General features: G+C 21.8%; 1 protein-coding gene across 1 annotated transcript in view; it reads right to left on the bottom strand.

The window, feature by feature from the left end:
• Positions 1 to 921: 921 nt before the first annotated feature.
• Positions 922 to 25,836, bottom strand: part of LOC107069894 (proton-coupled amino acid transporter-like protein acs) — a 32,266-nt gene continuing 7,351 nt past the window's right edge. The window contains exons 2-8 of the mRNA XM_015327596.2: positions 15,940 to 15,992; positions 15,657 to 15,785; positions 13,689 to 13,961; positions 13,016 to 13,100; positions 4,001 to 4,288; positions 3,383 to 3,737; positions 922 to 2,571 (exon numbers count right to left, since the gene is read on the bottom strand). Of these exons, the coding sequence (XP_015183082.1) occupies positions 2,312 to 2,571; positions 3,383 to 3,737; positions 4,001 to 4,288; positions 13,016 to 13,100; positions 13,689 to 13,961; positions 15,657 to 15,785; positions 15,940 to 15,992 (1,443 nt within the window). The 3' untranslated portion in view covers positions 922 to 2,311. The remainder of the gene's footprint in view (positions 2,572 to 3,382; positions 3,738 to 4,000; positions 4,289 to 13,015; positions 13,101 to 13,688; positions 13,962 to 15,656; positions 15,786 to 15,939; positions 15,993 to 25,836) is intronic.

The raw sequence follows: 25,836 nt of genomic DNA, 5'->3' as shown, positions 1-25,836 counted from the left end.
CGGAACTCATACAAGGGGTGGTCCACCCTCTTATGCGATCCATACGTCCGTAGTCAATAACCGGTGCCATCTGTTGTACGATATACGAACTAATTTGTAAACTGTTACTATTGGCGCGTATATTTAAAAGATTAACCCAATTAATTGTTATATTTTTAAAAACTTTGTTCACTCATTGATTAAGTATTGGTTTAACATTATTTTTTTATCGATATTTGTTTAAACAAATAATCAATAAATAAAATATCTGCATAAGGCCGTATATAATCGTTATTAATAATGATTTATTATATTTCTTTTATATTTAACTAATTATTCTCTTATATCGATATTTTTTAAATGGATAATTAATATTTGTAATAAAATATTAATTATTTAATAAATTAATTTAATATTGTATTTAATATATATTATAATATCATTGTAATTTTAATATTAATTATTTTAATATTAAATTATTAATATTAATAATTTATATAATTTATAATTATTTATTTCTAATTTATTTATTTAAATTATTTAATTTATATTAAGTAGTATTTATAATAAAAAGAAACCTTAAACTATATATTTTTTATTTATACTGGACAATTAATATTACGAAATAATAATACTTACCACAAAAGTATTTGAAAAATATAATAAAATTAACCATATAAATAAAAGTAAAAATAAGAGAAAAAGTTAAGGGTTTTTATTTTTTTTAATTTTTATTATTTCCTTTAATACGTTTTTCAAAATATTTTATTTATTTTATTTTTTTAAATTATTTATCCTATAAACATTATTAATTAAATAATTATATCTTATTATTACTGATATAATAGTTTATTATGATAACAGTTTCAATCTCCAATTAAACTTTACAAGGGATTGTGAAAAGAAAAAAGAAAATCATTTCTAATATTTCTAAAATTGATATAAGGATTAAGCATGTTCTATATTTGAATCATTTCATTATTTACAATGCACACAGACAAACTTTACAAAATTTTGAAATGCTAGACATTAATCTTCAACATCATCGCTACGATTTTACGTTATACACATATCGGATTACAATAATTAATCAATTTTAAAAATCAGTCCGATTCTTACTAATCGTAAGATACAAGTATTTGTTTGTTTATTTTTTTTTTTAATATATATATATATATACATATATATATACATATATATATACATAAACATATACATATATATATATATATAAAAATATCTCATTGAATTATTTCTTTTCTTTGTCAATATCACAGCGTGACATACATGTTAAAAGTTCATTAATTAAATACTGTATATATATAAATATATATATGTAAATATATATACATATATATATATATATAATAAATAAAAAAAATAATAATAATTACGTACAACGTAAACGATCGAATCAACAATCGCTCGATTTCGATTTACATACATTGTTTAGAGAGAATGAATGAAATAAAGTAAGTGTGTGTATGTGTGTGTAATTGAGAAAGAAAAAGAGAGAGAGAGAAAGAATGAGAGAGAGAGAGAGAGAGACATATATAAACAAACAAAGATTTCAATCAAAATATTTCCGTATGATTATTCTCTTATTTTTCTTTTGTCACACAAGTATATATATTTATATATTGTATATAATTCGTCGACGACTTTATAATAAACGATATTTTTGTTTTTAAACAATAAAATTAGTCACGACGTATATATAATGTACTATAATATAAAATATACCAAAAACAGATTTAGTAGAAAACGAATTCGTTTCTCTTTCTTATTTGATTTGTTTTTTGTTGATTTTTTATTTTTTTTTTTTTTTTAATTTTTTTTTTCCCTTATATTTAATTATTATTTTGATAAAAAACTATTCTTCGATAGTCGACACGGCACAAACTCGCAAAATAGGAGTATATTTAAAAAAAAAATAATATATAAGATCATTATCTCGCAACCAGGAAAGATTTTTCTTTCTAATGTATGAAAGTTTCTATTTTTTTTTTTTTTATCATCGATATTGAGAAATCGATGATTCAGTAATTTCATATCGATCATTGTATATACAATACTACGTTGTTAAATGTCATTTCATGACGATTTATAAAGTTATTGTTTTATACTTCCTCGGCTCTCTTGGTGTACTAATGCATATATATATGTGTGTGTTTATGTGTATGTGTATGTGTGTATATATATACATATATCACAATTTTATAAATCCCCGGTGTCTTTCTTGTGACTGAGAGCACTCCGGTATACTCTCACTAGTCAAGTGTTTCTTCATTCATTTCAGTAATTTCCCTTTCATAATAATCGATCATGTCGGTCAATTCGCATCCTTTAGAATGACCTTTTCAAAGATCTCTTTTAAACTTGTATAAGTTCCAACTAAAAGACCGATTACTCCGATAACAACGATTAATAAATTTTTAAACAACATTAAAGCTCTGGTCCATCGACCAGACTCTTTCCAACATGTGCACAGTTGAATAATCGCAGGGAATCCTAAACCGAGAGCTGAGAGACACAATGCACCAAACAGGGATATGAAGTACTCCAAACTTGGAACTGCAATGGCCAGCAAAGCTAAAAAAAAAATTATAAATTATTATTTTAATTAGTATTTTAAATATTATAATTAAGAATTAATAAAAACAATTGGATTGATTTGGTTTAATGAGAAAATTAAATTCTTTTGGATAAGTTTTTCAACGAATTTTGCAATATAGAATCTTTGCAATATTTTCATTAAAATATTTATATAAATTTGTTGATAATAAATCAAGCAAATAAACAATATTGTATTTATCTTCTTACAATATACAATAATAAAAAATTTATATACAATATAAATATATAAATTTATATAATATATATAATAATATATATAAATAATTTATAAATTATTATATTTTATATATTTATATTATAATTAATTTATATAATAATAATATTATATTATATATTATATATTATATTTATTTTATTTATTGAATTAATATTATATTTTATATATTATATCTTACAATATTTAAATAATACAATAATCAAAAATTTGTATATATATAAAAATATATAAAATATTATATCCCAAAATTCAAAGATCCAAAAGTTTCATAATCCAATATGTGTTATAAAAAAATAATGTTAACTTTTAAAAATAAAATTATTATTAATTCATCTTTTGCCTCAGATCAATATCATTCGATAACTAAATATAGAAAAATTAGAGAAAACAAAACAAAATAAAGATATATGTATTAAATAAAAATTCTTAATTGTCAAATATTCAATTCTCTTATCAAATTTAATTTATATACTCAATTTATTTTAATGAAAAAGTTTGCAACGAAACGATTTATGAAATTATACATATATATATTTAAATAATATTTACCAGTGATTAATACAAGACCAGTCCTTACAAGATATTCCCATAATTTTCTGTAAGAATTTTTTTCAAGACGTGGACTCAAATATTCGTTCCAAACAATGTCGATTGCAACGTAACATTGAATAGGTTGAGTGAAATAAATGGCCAATGCAAGAAGTAATTGTACAGATTTCGCTAATGCTTCGTTAGATGGAAGATTCAACGTGATACTGCCTTTTATGTCACTACCATAACGTATATATCCACAAAATCCCATTCCGGCATACAAAACAACGATTGTACCCATGCCAATATTTAATACACCACACGGAGCTGTGAAATATTTTGGTTTCTTCATCTCATTTTCCAAAGGCATAATCTGTAAATTGTACAACAAATTATACAAGGTGTCATAAATACATTATGATCGAAAGAATACATTTTTACAAAATTTTATTACAAAATCTCAAGGCACCGGCGCCTGACACGACCTGAACATGAAGTTGAATGTCAGTCACTAATGACTGACGTGGCACTCTCAACGTGTTAATAAATGATGTAAAATAATAAAATTTTCTTGTCAAATGTTAAAAATATTTTTTAAATAAAAAAAATCAATTATGAATAATTATATAAACTTACCACACCGATAGCCTCAAGTGCAAAGAGTACAGTCCCAAAATAAAGAGGAAAATTTTCGATTTCTCCAATCGGTTCACGATTATCAAATGATAAAGGATCCTTGAATATGTAGTAGAGTATTATACTAAAACTTACGAAAGTTATAACAGTGGCAACTTTCGAACAGGGCACCAAAAATTTCAGATTTTTAATCCAGTTAATAAAAACCAATGGCAAAATTAATAATACCATGTAGATTTTATCGGTCATATAAACTTTTGCGTCTTCGGAAAGGAAACTTTCCAGTGCCTAAATATAAACAAACAAAAAAAGAAACTTTAATTAATATTCCATTTTCTGTTTAATGATTTTCATTAATTCTAATACGTATGAGAAAAAAAAAACAAGATTTTAAAGAGACAAATAAATAAAATGGAAAATTTTCTATTTGTAAATTATATAATTACATATATATGTATATTATTTTTAATTGTCAATGAACAAAAAAAGAATTATACTCATATTAAAACACTTTAAATTGTGCGTCACAATAATCTATTATTTATATCCTTGCACGTGAAAGACAGTGACACTTATCGTGTTATTATAATTAATTCAACGAGATCTAAAGATAAAAACAATTCGTTGCAAAACAACAAAATATAAACATGTTATAATATATATATAAAACAACTATAGACGAATTTAAATTACTTTGACATGATATTATATGTATATGCGGATGGTTATCATAGAATTAACTCAACCGTAAAATAGTTATATATATAAGATATTAAATAGATATTTAATTAAATAACAAATCAAATAGAAACGTTTTTTTGTTCAATACTGAGATAACGATAACATGTATTTACTATCATTTTGATTGCTAATTAATTTACACGCAATTAACTATTGAAAATGGGATTATCGATTTACGCGAGATTAGAAGAAATTATTGGCACGTGAATTTCTATCTTGATAAATATTGTAATATGTAATCAATAATCATACTCGCGAAGTCTTGAAAATTTGATAAAATAATTATTTATGTTTCTAAATTGGTACGTGATAATTTCCTATATGAATTGTAAATATTTTTAATTATGGCGCCAATTTGAAAATTGAAAAGAATGCATTTATGCAATTATTTAATTATAAGCTATTTTTCAATACTTTAAATAAATGATTAGTATTTTAATATAAAATATTTGTTAATGTTTTCAAATATTAAATAATCAATATTTTAAATCAAATAATTATTAATATTACAATTATTTAAAACCGAAAATATCAAAATATAACCATTTATTATTATTATAATAATTCGTTAATATTTTATATTTTTAAAAAATTTATATTATTTAATATTTTATATCGAATAAATAAACAATATTTTTTACTAATAAAATTCTATCTCATACTTATAGTTAATTGTTTTATATTAAACAAATGATAATTTACTGACACTATAAATAAATAATAATAACAACTTTTGCAAATTACTTTTTATAAAATCTCATAAATAAATAAAATTAATAATAACCCAATTATCAAAATTAATCTTTTAACCCTTTGAGTGCTGAATACTTTTAACTAAAATGTTTTGTAGGAACGGAATAATTTATTATTAACTAGATTCTAATAATTAATTATATTTAATAATGAAAGTTTTTCTTCTTTCTGAATATCATTTAATTAATTAATATAAACATTATATTATTTTACATTAGTATTAACAAACACGTATAGACTACTCTGGTTATTTTTATAATACAAAACGCATATATACGTCCATAGCACTCTAAGGGTTAATATTTAACAGTCAATCGAACCTCTAAAATGAATTTCATAAAAGCATCAAAACAATTTTCACATTTCATAAAATTAAACAATTTAATTTAACACTTTAATGGCCGCTCACACAACATGTGTGTCATAGTCGAAACAACAATTATTATTTATTTATACATTTAAAATTATATAAAATTAAATTAATTGTTAAATCTTTGTTGTTGTTTTTTGTTTGTTTTATGTTAAATTTGTCGTGAATTTGATTCAAATTTTTTTCAAATTAATTTTTCAAAAATATTATACCGAAACTCTAGTGACGTTGGACTACGTAGTCGTGCGGCCATTATTAAAGTGTTAAAATAAAAATATATCCTAACTTCTATCATAAATCGTACAAAATTATTTTTATTTATTTTTATTATCAAAAGATCGTGACTCGTGAGAGAAAAAAAAAAGAAAAAGAAAACATAATTCATAATGAACATTCTTCGGATTCCATTGGTTTTTATTTTCTTTTATTTTTAAACCTAAAGTTGACTACTATAATCAACCATAATCAACTGCGGTGGCCTTCTCTTCACACTGGTCACACGTTATCGCGAGTACTGTATAATTATTAGTCGGAAACGTGGAAATTGTGTGGAAATCGTTCATACCTATGACTCACATATGATCATGCATACTCATGTATAGATACACTAATACGTATAGACACACACATACATATAAATAGATGGTTAACGTTCATAGATGATTGCATTCATGCTCAAATGAGAAAGAAAAAGAGATAGATAAATAGATGAATAAAAACAGAGAAATATAATATGAATAGAAGTAAAAACAGTCACGGTTAATGATCTGTGTTATAATTTCACAAAGAGAAAGTAAATGATCATCGAGTTTATATTTTTAATCAATTTATAAATGTTTTCATACTAATTTAGTTTTTGTTTTGACTTCTTTACCAACCTTCCCTCCTAACCTAACCTCTTTCAGCAACGTTTGCATAGAAAATAAAAATAGAACTTGAATAATTGACAAATTCGATTATTTAAATTTATCTATTGTGTATTATAATTGTTTAAACGTTTCAAATAATTTCAATGATTGTATTCTTTCAAGGTTAAGCGGAAATGAGCTCGAACGCGTTTGGCACATAACATATCACATCGATGCATCTAACCTTCCATTTGCGTAACACCATGACGCAAGATTTTGCTCATGGCAAAATTTTTACCTTTATCCTATGCATCTATGCATTTATGTGTATGTGTGTGTATGTGTGTGTGTGTGCGTAAACGCATCCTTTTCTATAATTTTCTCTTTTACTTTATATTATATCTTGATTATCTTTTAATACTTTAATGGCTGCACGTGTACGCAGTCAAACGTCGTCAGGGGCCTGATAATATTTATCAAATATTAATGTAAAAAAAAACTTCATTGTCATTCACGAAAAAATTAACATAAAACAAAAAACAACAATTTAACAACAAATTTAATTTTATATATAAAGTTATAAATAAAATAACGGCCAATGTGTGTTTCGGCTATCACACACATGTTGTATGAGCGGCCATTAAAGTGTTAATAATTATACTTCATCGTTTTGTTCATCTTATTATAAACGATGATGTAATTAATCAAAATTGTTTTTATCAATATATATATTGATTAGAAAGTTATTTCAAAATTATAATAGTTTCTAATGTGTTTCATGTTATAATAATCGTAAAAGAAACTTTTTTTGTATACTAAATCGATTTACGATCTTTTCACATCGACAATGTGAATTCATTCGTGACAATAAAAAAAAATTTGTACACAAAAAAAAAAGAAAAAGAAAGTAATCGATAGAATATTTTTCATTATAATATATTTCGCAACTATAATACTTCATATTATTTTAAATAATATACTAATTCAATATATTACCGTTAAAAACATATTCACGTAATTTTTAAAATTAGAACTAAATTAGAACAATGACATCTTTGTATTAAAATATTTATAACGTCATGCGTATGTGTAATAAAAAAACGTTCTAAGAAAAATGTCTGACAATAGGCAAAAGGAAAAAATGTAAAATAGAAATAAAAATGAAATTACGTAGTGTCGTATTATTAATGAAGATCTAAAGATCAATTGCATTGATATTGTAATGTAATTACAAGAAAAATGATTAATCAGGATGAGAGACACATTTTGAATTTAAAAAATTTTCGCAACAACAAAAGCAGCAGCAACAGCAGTTGCAATAGCAGTAAGAAAAGTTATATACCTAAACATATATTTTCATTCGTTTATACTTCTTAGAATCTAAACGATTAACATTGTCGATTCATTTCGTACCGTTGATATTTCTTATCGTCTAAACAATTGGTACAACGCATGGCAAATCGTTTAGATTCGGCCGTTTAAGATTTATAGTTTATGTGTAAGGTGAATATTTTTCACCCATGTATATGTGTTATATACATATAACTTACTGTTTAAATAGTATTAAACTTATCCTGTCATTACGTGATACTACATGCGTAGCTAACACGTTTTATTAATCATTAAAATGAGACACCGTTTGAATAATTAAAATTAATCGAAGTACGATGAGTAATCATAGTAATCTTTCGAGTTGTGATTATTACATTCAAAGCGTTACACTTAACCATAAGGTTCATTTTAAACGCAAACTAAAACCACACACATATACACACGTGCAATTTCAAACTATATTTGTCCCATAATATTAAATAATATCAAATATATAATTAAACATTTTTATTAAACACTTTAATGTGGGTTTATTTTATTTAAATTAACTCGTAACAATTTTGTAATTGATTTTTTTTTATTTAAAATTATTAGTTTACATTAGAATTGAAATATATATTTATTTTTTTTTTTAATTAATATTAAGATAAATTAAATGACAACGGTACGACACGCATAATTTCAAACTATATTTCTTTCATAATATTTTGTTTCATTATTATATCAAATTATATATATAAATATTTATTATTATATCAAAAATATAATTTAATATATTTATTAAATACATTTTAATGTGTGTTTATTTTATTTAATTTAACGCGTAATAATTTTATAATTGATTTTTTTTTATTTAAAAATATTATTAATCATTAAATTTAAATTAGAATTGCAATATATATATATATATTTTTTTTTTAAATTAATATACAAAAAAATTAAACGACAACGGTATGACATTAATCACATTTTTTGTTATAATAATATTAAATAAAAAATTTAATGATCTTTGCATGTGTTACATCTTTTCTTCTCTTTTGAAAATATATTTAAAAAAATTAAGAAAAATTTTGATGAAAATCAATGTTATTTTACAAATATAGATATACGTTTAATATTATGGTGTATTTTCGATAAGTTCATAAACTGAAGAATAAACGTGAGAAAATATAATACAACGTGCAAAGAATCGGTTACTCTCACGAACAACAAAGATGGATCAAACACTTAAGATAATATTGTTAGTTAGTAACTAGTTACAAAGTTATAAGTCCTCTTATATTAAGTTCTCGTGATATGAGAGTGTAAGTATACTTAATACTCGCGCGATAGTTCTTTTATCTTGATTTATTTCACTTACTACTCTTACATTTAATACACTTTCTTGTATGAAAGTTACAATGGAATTAAATCTAATCGTGACAGGTGATAGTTATTAAAATTGAAAAAAAAATTATTTAAGATTTGTGATCTTTAAACGTGAATTATTAATGTGTTAATAAGTTTAAATGCAAATATTTGTACATAATACAAGAAGAAAAATCATATTATTTATAAAGAATTGTATTTGTGAAGATAATGAAATTTTTTAACAAGAACAAATTTATCGTTCTCTTGTTATTTTTAATATATGTGTTATAAATAAAATGATGTAATTAATATGACAAATTCAAAAAAAAAAAAAAAAAACAACAAGAAATATTATTTGCGATTAAATCTGATCAAAATAAAAGATACTTGTTTAAATAAAATTAATATATATATATTTTTTTTTGTTATATCTTAATATGTGTTATCACGTTTCAATAAGTATTATTGCAAATTACTAGAAATAAAATATTCAAAAATAAATATTAATGAATTTAAATGAAACATAATCTAAAAAATGTATCAATCTTATTATTTGTAATGTTTAAGAAATGAGAACAAATATAATTAATATGAAAAATAAAAATTAACAAATAAAACGAATATTATTTGCGATGAAATCTGATCAAAATAAGAAATGCTTTTTAAAATAAAATTGTTATATATCTTGACATGTGTTATCTCAATACTTCTCGAGTATTATTGCAAATGAAATATAAAAAAAAAAAAAAACAAATACAAATATAATTAATGTGAAAAATAAAAAATAACAAATCAGACGAATGTTATTTGCAATTAAATCAGATAAAAATAAAAGATACTTGTTGAAATAAAATTAATAACATTTTTTTATATCTTGACGCGTAAAAGAAACGAAAAAAAAAAAAAAATTATGTTATTAAAAATGAAACAATACAAAAGAAAAAAATTATATCATTCTTATTGTGTTCTAATGTTTGTCAAGAAAAGATATAATTAGCTGAGATAAAATGTAAAAGTGAGAAAATTAAATTGTAATGACAAATAAAATTTGCTATTTTAAAATAGATGTTATCGCGTGAAAAGTTAATGTGTGAATTTTTGTTCATTTCACTCTTAAAATCTGACAGTGAAATATCTCTCCTGTTTCAATTTGTTGTTTAAAATTTTTTAATCTTCTTTCGTGTAAACGATAACGGTTATTCGTGTGTGCACACGTGGCTTTTGGTGTACGTTATGTTAGAGATATTTTCACGATCCGATCACGACGGACGTTACACAACCAAGTGAGCGGCATACCGATGCCGTTGAGGTATCAATTGCAGGTGCATTAACCCGATATCAAAACTTTCGCACGAAAAATGAAGGGGAAGAAAAAAAGAAAGAAAAAATACAAAAACAAAATAAACGAATGAGAAATAGTATACATATATATATATACATATGAAGAAATAGAAACACTAATTTCTACAACAGTCTTTCGTAACTGTACTTCATCTATTAGACATCTGATATGCATATAAATGTACCTATATACATATGGTAATATGTAATTAATGAATACGTGTATAGTTTCTATAAACACATGTATATATACATTGTAATTAATGCTTACACCTTAGCAATATTATTATTTTCATAATAATATTTTGATAATATAAATCATCGTGCAACAAAAATTGTATTATAACGTAATTTTGTAATTGTAAATAAAATGTAAAATATTTTGAAATCAAATTTTGTACAAGGGGGAGAAAAAAATATAAAAAAATTACTTCAAAGGAGAACTAGATTTTATATCTTATATTTAGGTAATTACTTTTTCAACACTAGTGAATATAATTAAATGAATATTTTGTAATTTAAATAAATATAATTAAAAAAAATTAAATAGTTTCGAATAAATAAATATACATATAGATATATTTGTATTGTAATTCCATTAATCAAAAATAATAAAAAAAAAAAATAAAAATTGCTAGAACATAATGTTATGGAATAATTATAATTTTAATTAATTTAATAATTTTAATTAAATTTATATTTAATTTAATTAATTTATCATTTAATAATTTTAATTAAATGTGTATTATTAATTTATTTTTAATTAATTTATTATTTAATAATTTTAATTAAATGAATAAAAAGTGTGAAGACAAGAGAGTGTCATTTTATTTTGAATAAAATTTGAATGAATTATTAAAAATAAAATGATCATTTTACATGTAAAATTAATATTCATCAAATTGACAAGAAATATTCCATAAACCTTAGTGTTAATGTAGATAAATCTAATCCTAAGTTTTATCATTAATACTAGGACATATCCCATATACGTATATGTGTCTATAATCCCATATATGGGTGTACTTGTATCCATTATATGGACTCAAGTAAAGTGAGACGAGATTCTGGTTTACGCCTCAAGCACATTGCCTTCCGCAAGCTCTATTCACTTGTCGTAATAAGGAATGTCGTAACGGCACGGTAAACACACATACATATATACAATTACTTTACAATCATCTATCTATGGGTATGTTCTATCTAACATAAGTAACTGTAGCTTCATAGAAATCAACTGACATTGTGATTTTTATACGATTTTTAATCAATATTTTATACCTTATTAAATATTATCCTAAATAATTACGATTATTGTTATTAGAAATGTAATCAAATAAAAATAAAAATAACAAATAAAATTTTATCAAATTTTTAGCGCGTTATTTTAAAAGATATATATATGTATACATAAAATAAAATCTAAAGAAATAATTTTTATTGAATAATTTATATGGTGTTTTTGAACTAATAAATATTACAGAGTGTATAAAATAAACCCATAAACTTTTAAATAAATATTAGATATTAAATAATATTTCTAATATTATTTATAATATTCTTTATTAATTAATTAATATTTATTTATAATAATTAATAATAATATTATATTTATAATAAATTAATATCAATTAATTAATTAATAAAAATTAGATATTAAATAATTAATAAATAAAGCATATTAGATATTATCTTAAAATATACATATTACAATTATTGTTATTATAAATGTAATCGAATAATAAATAAAAATAAAAAATAAAATCTTATCGAATTATTTTCTTTTTTACTTTAAAAAGTATATAACAAAAAAAAAGCTCGAAGAAATAATTCGATTAATCTATATGGTGTTCTTGAAGTAACACATACTATAGTGTATAAAATCAACCTATAAACGTTTCGATTTCGTTCGTCCTTGTTTTTTGTTTAACTTGAACTTTCATATTTGGAAATGAACGATAGATAAAATATCTTAATTATAATAATCGTAATTAGAAGGTTTTACACGTGCAATTTTTGATTACCTTGAGTCAAACGTTAAGAATTAATTACGTTGAATCCACTATTACTACTACTATTACTCTTTCGTTGTATTTCCCTGACCTAGATTACTCCTTTTCTCTACCATCGATATAACTCGACTGGAACGAATACGTTCTAATACGTTCTTATAAGAATTTACGTTAGTTAGATTTACTACGATTAGTATTATAATTTAAAAAAAAAAAAAGACAAAACAAATATATGCATATATATATTAAAAAGTATCAATGTACTCACCCTTCTTAAATTATTTGCAATGAACACGACGTAGACACAACAACTACCCAATTGATAAATTAATAAGAAAGTATTGGTTACGTGTCTGCAAAAAAAAAAAAAATAAGAAAAATAATTTTTATTTATTTGAAAAAACAACATTTTTAAAAATATATGTAAATGTGTATTTAAATATAGAATATAATTTATTAAGAAAACAAAATATAATATATATGTATACTAGTAATTTTGACAACGATTTAATTGAAAATAAGAAAAAAAGAAAATATTTAAAAAATATTTATTTTATTTAATAATTATCTATTTTATCAAATTTTCAATATCCATATATAATCCAAATTTCTAAATTAATTATATGCAAATTTATATAAATTTATATATATTATACAATAATATATATAATAATATATATACAAATAAATTTAATATATTATATATATAATATATTAGTAAATTATTTAAATATATTTAATAAATATTAAAATAATATTTATTTTATATAATCATAATTTTTTTATATGATCAAATAAACAATATAATATCCAAATTAATAAATTAAATATATGCAAATATCGTTCACATAAATATTTTTAATTCAATATTCAATTAATTTTAATAATAAGTATAATAAAAAAAGGAAATATAATATTTTGAAAAAATTCATAACACTTACATGGAATATTTGGAAAACCACCTCAAACAAATTGGACCTTCTTCTAAAGCAGCTTCTATAGTTGCAGGATAAGTCATGGATGCTACCTTCTTTCTCTTACACAAGATGTACATCGAAGTTACGAGCATTCTCATGCAATATGTACAAAGTAGACCAATGATTATCGTAGCAACCATGCCTAACGCGTATCCCGAATTGTGAAAGGCCATTGGCATTGCAAGAATTCCAGTACCTAAACTACCTTTTAATAAATGAAATAATGTCTCCACGGTTCTGAAAGTAAAAGTATAACAATAATATTATTATTTTACTGAATAAATACATATAAACAAAAATTTACAAAATTGTTAAATAATTATTAAAGTATGAAAGGTCAGATTACTTTCATAGTTCGAAAAATATTTGAATATTTTATTAACTTATTAATATAATAAGATATATATATATATAACAAATAATAATATAAAAAAAAAACTTTAACATATGTTTTATAAACAAATGCAAAAAAATGAAAACTTTCGAGTTATCGAATTTTTCGTTTCTTTATTTTAATTTGAATTGATTTATTTTAACACTTTAATGGCCGCTCATACAACATGTGTGTGATAGCCGAAACACACATTGGCCGTTATTTTATTTATAATTTTATATATAAAGTTAAATTTGTTGTTAAATTGTTGCTTTTTGTTTTATGTTAATTTTTTCGAGAATGACAATAAAGTTTTTTTAAATTAATTCTTGAAAAATATTACCGGGCCCCTGACGACGTTTGACTGCGTAAAAGTGCGGCCATTAAAGTGTTAATTATCTTATTTTTTTATAGTATAAATGTAATTATATCATAAACAAAATTGTGTTATTTTTTATTTTATTACAATAAATCAATGTAAAAGATTTGTATTTGTAATAAACAAACAAGTATATATTTATATTTTTTAAAGTGTATGAATTTGATGTTACGAATAACAATTAATAAAACATTATTATAACCTTTTGTATAACCTAATAAAATTCTAATATGACCATATGTATAACTTAATAAAATATTAATATGACCTTCTATAGAAAGATATTACTGGAATGTCCTTAAAAATAAAAGTTCAAAATAAACCTTTAGTTTGAATTCAGTAAAAATCGTGACAGTTATTTATCTTTGTCCAAACGAGACGAAGGAAGAATATAAAAAAGATCATTTTATATTCTAATTTATACTAATATATATATATATATATATATATACGTAATTTATACTAATTGAATAAAAGATATCATAGATACACACAAACTCGTATAATGTTAACACAAAACTTTCATATAAAAGTATAACAAACGTATATTTAAAATATATATATTGATCATGCAAAATTTTGTCTTAGAAGAACAAATAAAACATTAATAATATTAAAAAAAAATAAATAAATTTATTATGTTAATTTTATATATTTATAATATTATAAATTATTATAATAATAAATTATTAAATTATTTTATAATATTATAATATTAAATTTATGTAATATTTCAATAAAATATAATAATATTTATCGTACAAAAAAGAATAAATGTTTTTCGTAAATAAATTTTTATATTTCAATTTAATTATTAAAAAAAAAAAAAAACAAATTAACTCTCGGTATTTAAAAATTATTCAAAAATAATGGAAGATAAAATATATGTTATCATTAAATACAATGTGTCCAATTTCTAACTAAAAGTAATCAAAGTAATCTAACGTTTCATACTTAATAACTTAATATAAATGTTATAGAAAATAAATGAAAAAAAATCAAATATACACACACATATATATATATATATATATATATATATATATATATATTAAAATAAACCCTGAACAAGTTAATAATAAAAAAGATGCACGTATTTGTTAAGGTCAAAGGAAAAAATTTGTAAATCTTTATATTATATTATACATGACTGTAATCATAAATTAAATTTAATACTTACGTGGTTGGATGTGCAACAGTTCTATGGTCGTATGGTTCATAATCATCATCGTCGTATTCTTGAATACCTTTCTTCTTTTCTTCGAGTTCTAACGTGTAGATATTTGCCCGGTCATTCGTTTTTGTGTTACTGTAAGATACGAATGCAAAAAGGGAAGAAAAAAAGTGTAAATAAAATTTGTTAACAAAAATATATTCCATCGAGACAACCATTCATAATACACCGTTCGTTTGGTTTTCCTCGTTGGAATAAAGATTTCAAGTTTAAATGCGTGTGTACATACTTGTGTTGCATCGGTACGGAACTCGAGTGCCATCCTTTTGGTTCCAAAGCATCCTGAAAAAAAATAAAATAAAATTAAAAATAAATATAATAAAAAAATTACTCAGGCACAAGTAAAAAGACAGTTATTTAAACGTTTCTCTCATCCAAAAGGATTCGTAGTTGGCAAATGACAAAATTTTTCTTTCATTATTACTTTAAAGATTATTATTTGTTTTTCAACGGCATCGAGAAAGAGAGAGAGAGAGAGAGAGAGAGTATAATGAATCATTCAACAGTAATCTTATCGCGGAAAAAGATTATATTAATAATCCTCCAAAAATCTTTTATGATTCGCGTCAATTTACGTCAGTTTAAGAGGGGTCTTTATTGAAAATAAAATTTCAACACTTTTTTTATTGTGTTTTGTTTTTAACATTGTTCGTACAAGCGTACACATATTACGTACGCGTACTTACGTGTATAACTCATCAAATTTTCTAAGAAACATTAAGATACATCCGAATCTTATTTTATCGTGTTTTTATATCGTTCCAAAATATTATTTGGCAAATTAAATTAAATTAAAAATTATTCTATTAAATATAATTGATATTTCTTTCAAGATAATAATTAAATTTGTTGTTTTTCGTTTAATATTTAGTTTGTTTTCAAAAATATAAATATATATATACATATATATTTTATCTTCTTAATATATATAAATTACGTGTCACGTTGTTTGTCCGCAATGGACTCCTAAACTACTGAACCGATTTTAATCAAATTTTGCACACTAGGTGCAGTTTCATCTGACTTAAAAGATAGGATAGTTTATATCTCAATTTATAATCACAATATTATTTTATTGCGAATTATTTGTTTATTAACAAAGAGTCATGATTATCTCTGTTAGTTCGATATGATTCTAACAGATGGCGGTTTAATATATATAATATAATTTTTGTAATATAATTTATAATATTTATATATATAATATTTTTAAATGTAATTATAACACATAATTTTTAATTTATGTATATATATAAAAAATATGTGTGAAAATAAAGAAGGTGATTTTTAATAATTGTTTTAAAATTCATTAATTATGTTTTTTTTTGTTCTGCTTTTTTTTTCGTAAGACATTTATATACAATTTTTTTTATAACAAAAGAAAAGAAAGAAACAAATATATATTGTAAAATTATTAAACTTATATCGAAAAAATTATTCAATTATTAATTAAATAAAAAATTTAATTAGATTTTATTTTTAATAGAACAAAAAAAAATTTTTATAATTTGTATTAAATTTTATTTGAAATTTTTCATAATCATCGTGTGTCAAAGGTTTTCTTTAATTTTTGTTCGTAATTGTAGAAATATGTTTTAGTTAATTTTATTATTTAATTATTATTATTATTATTAATATTTACGTGCTTTTTTGTTGAATTTTTGTAAACGGGAAAAATTATTTGTACGAATACCATTTTTTGTTCTTTTACGATAATTTGAATAAAAGAAAAAAATTTTAAATCTTATTTTTATTTTGTGTAAAAGATACTGTGAGATTAGATTTTGTTCTTTCAAAAATTCCTTTTTTCTTTTCTGTTGAAATATGAGAAAAACATTCTTTCAGTGAACCGTACATTACCGGACGATATTTTACGCTCGTAATTCAAACACGTGCGATTAATAAACGTGGAAAAGGAAGGAAAAACGTTCACGATACGTCCACTTCCCTAACGCGATTTTTCAAACGAATGAATATTTATGACATTTCGACCACGTACAATCGATCCTGCAATTACGATTCTTTCGTAATCGATTTCTATGTACGCTGTCCTTCGATTATAAATTCGATTGCTATTTCTACCAAGAATTATTTAAACCCTAGAAAGAGAAAGAGAGAGAAAAAAAACATATTTATCACGATAATTTTTTTATCCATACAACACAAAGGAAAAAATATTACATATATATATTATGTATTAATTATAATTGTTATTTAATATTGTGTTTGTTTCCTTTAAGGTAGCGAAATAACTTTGAAAGTATACTTCTATAGTGTGTAAAATTATTGTTTTGTTACATTCAATCACGGATTTCGTCGTATTTACATTAGGTCACTTTAAAAAAAAACAACAAAAACCACGCAATTCTGTAATTTTCCTGTAAGTCTTGTCTGATCAAGAATTATATATATATCTGTATTAATTATAATTGTTATTTAATATTGTGTTTTTTTTTCCTTTAAGGTAGCGAAATAACTTTGAAAGTATACTTCTATAGTGTGTAAAATTATTGTTTTGTTACATTCACTCACGGATTTCGTCGTATTTACATTAGCTCACTTTAAAAAAGAAAAAAAAAACCACGCAATTCTGTAATTTTCCTGTAAGACTTGTCTGATCAAGAATTAACGTATCTACTTCTCGATCTTATATCTTAGTGTCGAATACCAATGAACTTTAAAACGAATAAATTATAGTTTATTATACTTCGTTGAATATATTTCTTTTTTATATTTTCTTCTTTTATGTTTGTTTTTCTTTTTCTTTTCATTATTATGATTTTTTTCTTTTTACTGTCTTACTTCGATGACCATATATATATATATACATTTTATATATTATTATTATATATTATTATATATATAAATATATTTTATGAATAAGTCAGTAATTGACTTCGTCTGTCCCCGATGTTTCAGGGGACTTGTCCGAGACTGTTGTGCACATGACATTATTATTTATGAATTATATACATAAATAATTATATATAATTATATATTATATGTAATTATTTATTATACATGTTATTATATCTATTATTATTATTTTATATATATTATACAAGGTATTTATATAGTCAAGGTATTATGTATTATTATTATATATATTACATATATAAACTCCTATATAATATAGTAAATAATTATTATATAATAACTATTTATTATATATATTATTATATGTATTATAATTATTATTTTATATATATATTATACGAGTTGTTTATATTCATATGTAAATAAGTTATATATTCTTATGCAAATGATAATTAATAGTTGTGAGTAGAAAAAAAACATAAAATAGAAAATAGTGGAGTTCCGAAAAAATGTATTAAATGTACAAATTACTATAATGATAATAATTTTCTAATAATTTTCATTTGACTTTCTCATGTAAACGAAACTTTTAACATAAGCGTTAATAGTTGCGTTAATAGTTGCGTAACGATCGTAACGGAAGATTTACAACGATCCGACAATGAACGACGATAACGAGAAGAATCGCCGTCAGAAGAGTGTTACGATTTTACTCTCTGAATTTATTATCCCTAATATGAGTATATATATATATATATATATATATATCGTACGTATGTATGTAGATGATACTGTTCTGGGTATGTAATAATAGAGAATCAACACATCTGCCTTTAGTAGAGATCCAATAATATCTTTCGATATATAGTTCGATCAAGATCGATAGATCAATGGAAAGATTTGTATTTTGAGATAGGATGATAAACGAAAAGGGGAACAAAAAATTAAACTTATATCTAATTGTGTAAGGAAAGTTTGATCCAATTTCAAATTATCAATATTTTACTATCTATTTATAAATATATATTTTTTATATAAAACATATATTTATTTATTTATTTTGGGAAATAAAAGTTATATTATATGAAATAAAATTTTGTTATATTAAATAAATATTTTTTGACAATTATATTATATTAGAAGTTATTTATTTTCAGGTATACCCCTTTAGGGTGTTTACCCCGAAGGCCCCCCCTACATGTAATTATATTATATTATAATATCTATTTATAAATATATATATATATATATATATATATATATATATATATATATATATATTTATTTGTTTATATAAAAGATATTTATATAAATAAATAATATAAAAATATTAAATGTATACATATATATTTATTTATTTTGGTAAAAAGAAAGTTAATATTAAAATAAAATAAAATTTTGTTATATTAAATAAATTTTTTCTTGACTTATTAGTATACTCTAATATATATTATTATATTAATTATTATTACTATTATATTATTACTATATATAATTAATTATTATATACTATTATTATATATTAAACAAATAATATATATCTAATTAATTAAAATGTATATATGTTAAATATTTCTGTATTTATCAATGGGTACCAATATTTTCCAGGCAACGAAATATAATAAATATAAACAAAAAGTATTTACTATATTAACTGAGAGAAGAAAAACAAAAGGAAGGTCAATTTTTAATAATCCAATTAGTGCATCAACAAATCCATAATAATTATCTATTTGTTCATAACACATATACTCGATAACAATTGTTAATTATTTCATAATCGTCCCTGGTGCAATGTAAAAAATATATATATATATATATATATATATGATACTTCGTTTTAACATCAATTATTGTTAACAACTCTAACAACATTGGTATAGGCTCAATTTTTTTCCTTCTACGTAAGTTAAAAAAAGCAAACACACGTGTTGATAAAATTATAACAAAAGTATTGAAAACATATGTCCATTTTTTTCTATTTCTTCTTCTTCTTTTTCTTCTTTTTTCTTCTTCTTTTTATATCAAAAACAAACATTTATTACAATAAAACAAATTATTATTTCTAATTATCACGAATTTGTTTCCAATCATTTTGAATATTTTTATAATTAAGAAATGAAAACTTGATAATTTATTGTCAAAAGATATATGACATGTATATAAATTAATTAAAAAAAGAAACAAATGATTATTTATAAATATCACAAATTTTGTTCCTGATCATTTCGAACATTTTTATGATGAATAAATGAAAACACGATGATTTATTATTAAACAATATTTGATATGTATATGAATCAGTAAAGAAAAACCAAAAACAAAAATAATAACAAAATAAGAAAATCTCACTTTTGTTATTTTATTAATTTATTGAGAAGTTAAGAAACAAACGTGCAGACAGATAATCAATGATCTTGAAGAATTGCCTTGGCCAAGGACGGACACAGAATGATCGTTGAGAAATAAAACGAAATAAAACGATGAGAGAAAAAAAAAAGGTAAGAAAAAAATTCTTAGCAGTTAACATTGAACCATATACATATGTAGGTACGTGTGTGTGTGTGTGTGTATATATATACATATGTATGTACATGAGATAAACCAGAAACGTGCAAACTTGGCTCCTCGTTTGTAAGCTAATTCCTGTTTATCCCCACTTTTTTCTATCCTTTTCTTTTTCCATTTTTTTTTCTTTTTCTTTTTCTTTTCTTTTCTTTTATCGTTATTTCGTTTAGCTACTCATTCTCGAACTCATTAATCATTATCGATAATATTGTCGATGTTATCATACTAACAGACGACTTTACCGTGTTTCGTCTACCAGTTAAGCATTTTTTAAACAAATATTTTAATATATATATTTAATAATAATTATTTAACGTCTCGTCGATTCTTCGGAATGAGATTTAATCGTGTTATACATACACAGACATACAGAGAAGTTAATGAAAATTTACTTTCATTTTTTATTTTATTATTTGATTTGTTTTAAAATTATTTAAAAATTTTATGAATTATGAGAGATAATAATTATTTCTACGTTACGTTGTGATTATTCAGAATGAAATTATATCATGTATAAACGTACATACACATACATACATATACATAGAAGTTAATGAAAATTTACTTTCTTTCTTTTTTTTAGTTTATTATTTGATTTGTTTTAAGATAATTTAAGAACTTTATGAATTATGAGATTTGGAAATATACTTTTAAGATTAACATTATACTTATTGAAACAAGATAATTAAATAAAATGAAATGCGTTCAAAATTTTTCCCATTACTTTACCTTTCCTATACAAGAAAAAAAAAAAAAAAGGAAAGTTTAAACACACATTTCACTGTGTTAACAAACTGCACGTGTCAATTTAATGAACAGCCCTGAACACGATTAAGACAAAATTGTTCATACATTTTGAAAGAAGATGATGATGATGATAATCATCATTATGATGAACCATGTTGATGTTAATCTACCTGTTAATATTATTTTTATTTCTTATATTTCTCGTGTTTAATTGTACTAGTAAGTTTCTAGTTATTACGTATATTATTGAAAGAACAATATGTTTAATTGCAAATACATGCTTGCATTCAAGTCCAAGTTCTCGGCCAAAAACTAAGATAAAAAAAGAACATTACTAATAAGTTGCAACAAATATATATACACGTATATTTAACATATATGTATATATGTTAAGTATTCGTGTTGAATTAAATTTCACTATAATTATTTATATAATTATATATCATTTATATAAAACACGTAGAATAAAAAGTATAATTAAATTTGTTAACCTTTGTATTTATTCTTATACCATTAAACACGAATTAATAAATGAATATGAATGAATAATAATAATAATAATAATAATAATAATAATAATATATTATGTATAAAAGGGTGAATGGAAAGTTTTGAGGTTTTATTATTAGTTTGATCAAAAAATAATTGTTTATATATCCATTTTCAATCAACCCACATATATTATTTATATAATTTATATAATATTGAGATAACACATATTATTTAAATAATATATTACATTATATAATTTATATTTATTTAATTACTTATATACATATTTAAATAAATAAATATTTATTTAAATATAATATATATTTTTATATATTTTATTAATTATAATTTTATAAATTTAATTAAAAATTAAATTTAATCTATTAAATAATATTATAAAATATTAATTATATATATTTTATTAAATATAACAAATATAAAAATTATTTTAATTTATTTATATTTATTTAATTAATATATTATATTATATTATATTATATTATATTATATTATATTATTTATATTTATTTAATTATTTATATACATATTCAAATAAATATTGAATATTTATTTCCGAGGTATGTGATATATAAATAAAAAATATAAAAATTTTCTTTTTAGCATGAATTAATGTGAAATGAATGACACATGATTAATCCTAAGAAATTTTGTTATTGTTATCTTAAAAATATTTCCAACAAAATCTCAAAGGTTAAAGAAGAAGAAAATTTCGAATATTTATATAGAAAGAGTATTGTTTTAAAACGATATCACGAGTATTCAATCGAGATCATACATACACCCAATGGTACATATTACATACGTTACATATACGGTTGTTAATTGATCATAGTGATCGATATAAATTCTTTACACGCGTTTAATTATCTAACTTATTAAAGATATGAGTCATTGTATCAACGAAAGAGAAGACACACTTTAGTTTGTTTTCAACCAATCGGAAATTTACCAAATGGATAATATCTTCTTTTTTTCTCTCTCATATTTATTTTTTACACATAGATGGTAATCGTATCAGACTAATCAAAAAATGCCCTAATTGTTTCACATTTTTATAATAATGATTTATTTGTCTTATAATTTGAACTATTTCGTTTATTTTTACTTCTAATCGTATGAAAATAAAATAACCAAATAATTAGTAAGTAAACAACACTTTAGCGACAAATCAGAAACAATATTTAGATAACAATATTAGTAAACAATACTTTAAAGATCAATTAGAACATTATTTAGATAACGATATTAGTAAACAATATTTTACATCGTCAAATTTAGGAAATAACAATTACGTTGAAAATATTCACACATATAAATTAAATTATATACAAATAGGTTAGAAAAATAATTATAAAAAATAGTATATAATAAAAAAAAAAAGAAATATTGTTACAATTTAAGAAAAAAGAAGAAAAGATAATAATACATGTACGTGTGCATGATAATGAACATGTCTATACATTAATATAGAACAATACTAACTATTAAACAAAATTTTAGAAACCCTAAAGAATAATAATGAATATTGTTGAATTTTTGAAATAAAAAAAGATAAAGATAAATTAATTGTCAAATTTTGGAAATAACAATAACGTTGAAAATATTTTACACATAACCTTACATATAAATTAAATTATATACAAATAGCTTAGAAAAATAATTAAAACAAAAAATATATAATTAAAAAAAGAAATATTATTGTATAAAGAAATATTGTTGAATTTTTGAAATAAGAAAAGATAAAATAAAAAGATAAAGATAAATTGTCAAATTTTTGGAATAACAATAACGTTGAAAATATTTACACATAACCTTACATATAAATTAAATTATATACGAATAAATTAGAAAAAATAATTATAATAACAAATAGTATAAAATAAAAAAATAAAAGAAATATTATTATAATTTGAGGAAAAAGAAGAAAAGATAATAATACATGTACGTGTGCATGATAATAAAAATACCTATACATTAATAAACAACAATATCAAGTTTCCAAGTTATCAAATTCAATGAAAGAATCAAAATTATACGGAAAGGAAACACAATGTTTTCAATATCGAATGAGATTGACGAATTCCGCTTATTAAAATTAACAATTGCATACAGAAAAGAAAAGATGGACATATGTATAGATGAGTGTGTGTGTGTGTGTGTGTCTATCGTTGATTAAAATATTCTTTTTCCACCTTCGCATGGCACGATTTTGCTTCCTCGAAAAAACAAACGATGTAATTTACTCAGCAATCGTGCGTGCGTAACGTTATCCTTCTCTTCTTATGTTGCTCGCATTATAGTGACGAGAGAATCGTAAAGAAGACAAATAAGCAGTAGAAGAAGAAGAAGAAGAAAAAGAAGAAGAAGAAGAAGAAGCTCGTTTAAGAATCGTGACACGCTTTCCTCCGACGGAAGTCTTCTAATTAAGCGTGAACCACGAGTCTTCACGTTCGTTTCCGTTCGCGTAAGAGATTGCTTTTATTTTTCTTTCTTTTTTTTTTTTTTTTGCAAATTTTCTTCTTTTATATTTTTTTTTTTTTATAAGATAAATTCACACTAAAGTCTACGAGATTATTTATGATAATTGTACGAATGAATAAATGAGAGAAAGACAGAATAATAATAATAACATTTATAATATTTTTCGTAGTTATTTGAATGAATAAGTTTTCTTAAATATTTTATTGCAATGGTCTTCTTTATTCGTTTGCATTTTAAAAATATTCAATAATTTGTTTTTTATATTTTTAATATGTATATTTGTATGCGTGGATCTATACATTTGTTATTTAATAAAAAAAATAATTTATTGTTCGAGTTATCGAAAATATTTGTTTAAAATGTTCTAAAATATTTAATTTGCATAAAAGTATACAAGTAAAAAGAGAAAAATATAATAATAATAATATTAATATTGTTCGCATGATCTTAACGAATATTTGTATGAAAAAAAAATATTCAAGAATCTGTTTTTTCATATTAAATATGTATATTTGTATATAATGCGTATATAAGTTTAAAAAATATATACATATATATATGTAAATCGTATGCATAATAGTAGATGTATATGATATTCATTTACTACGTCGACAAAAGTTGTACATTAAATAAATATCTAATTATCTATAAACAATTAATAAATACTATTATATTAATTTCAAATTGATGTATAAAATAAAAATATATAATTTATTGTTCAAATTATTGTGCATATTTTCCATGATGTTCATTTCAAAATTTTCCTTTGCGTAATGAAACACATGAAAACCTGTTTTTCTATTACACATCTACATATAAAAAATGAGAGGAAATAATTATATAAAACAAACACACACACACACACCCACTCACACTCATAAATGTATAGACTGAAATTTAAGAAAATTTTCTTATTAGTAAATATTTGTTGTAATAATTCTTGAACTAATCAATAACACCTTTATTTCACATGTGACACCATATTATATTTAATTCGATT

Source organism: Polistes dominula, unplaced genomic scaffold (assembly GCF_049000335.1).
Source record: "Polistes dominula isolate Pdom_NZ unplaced genomic scaffold, Pdom_raw_medaka contig_37, whole genome shotgun sequence".
Classification (NCBI taxonomy): Eukaryota; Metazoa; Arthropoda; class Insecta; order Hymenoptera; family Vespidae; genus Polistes; species Polistes dominula.
This window is presented reverse-complemented; position numbering and strand designations above follow the sequence as displayed.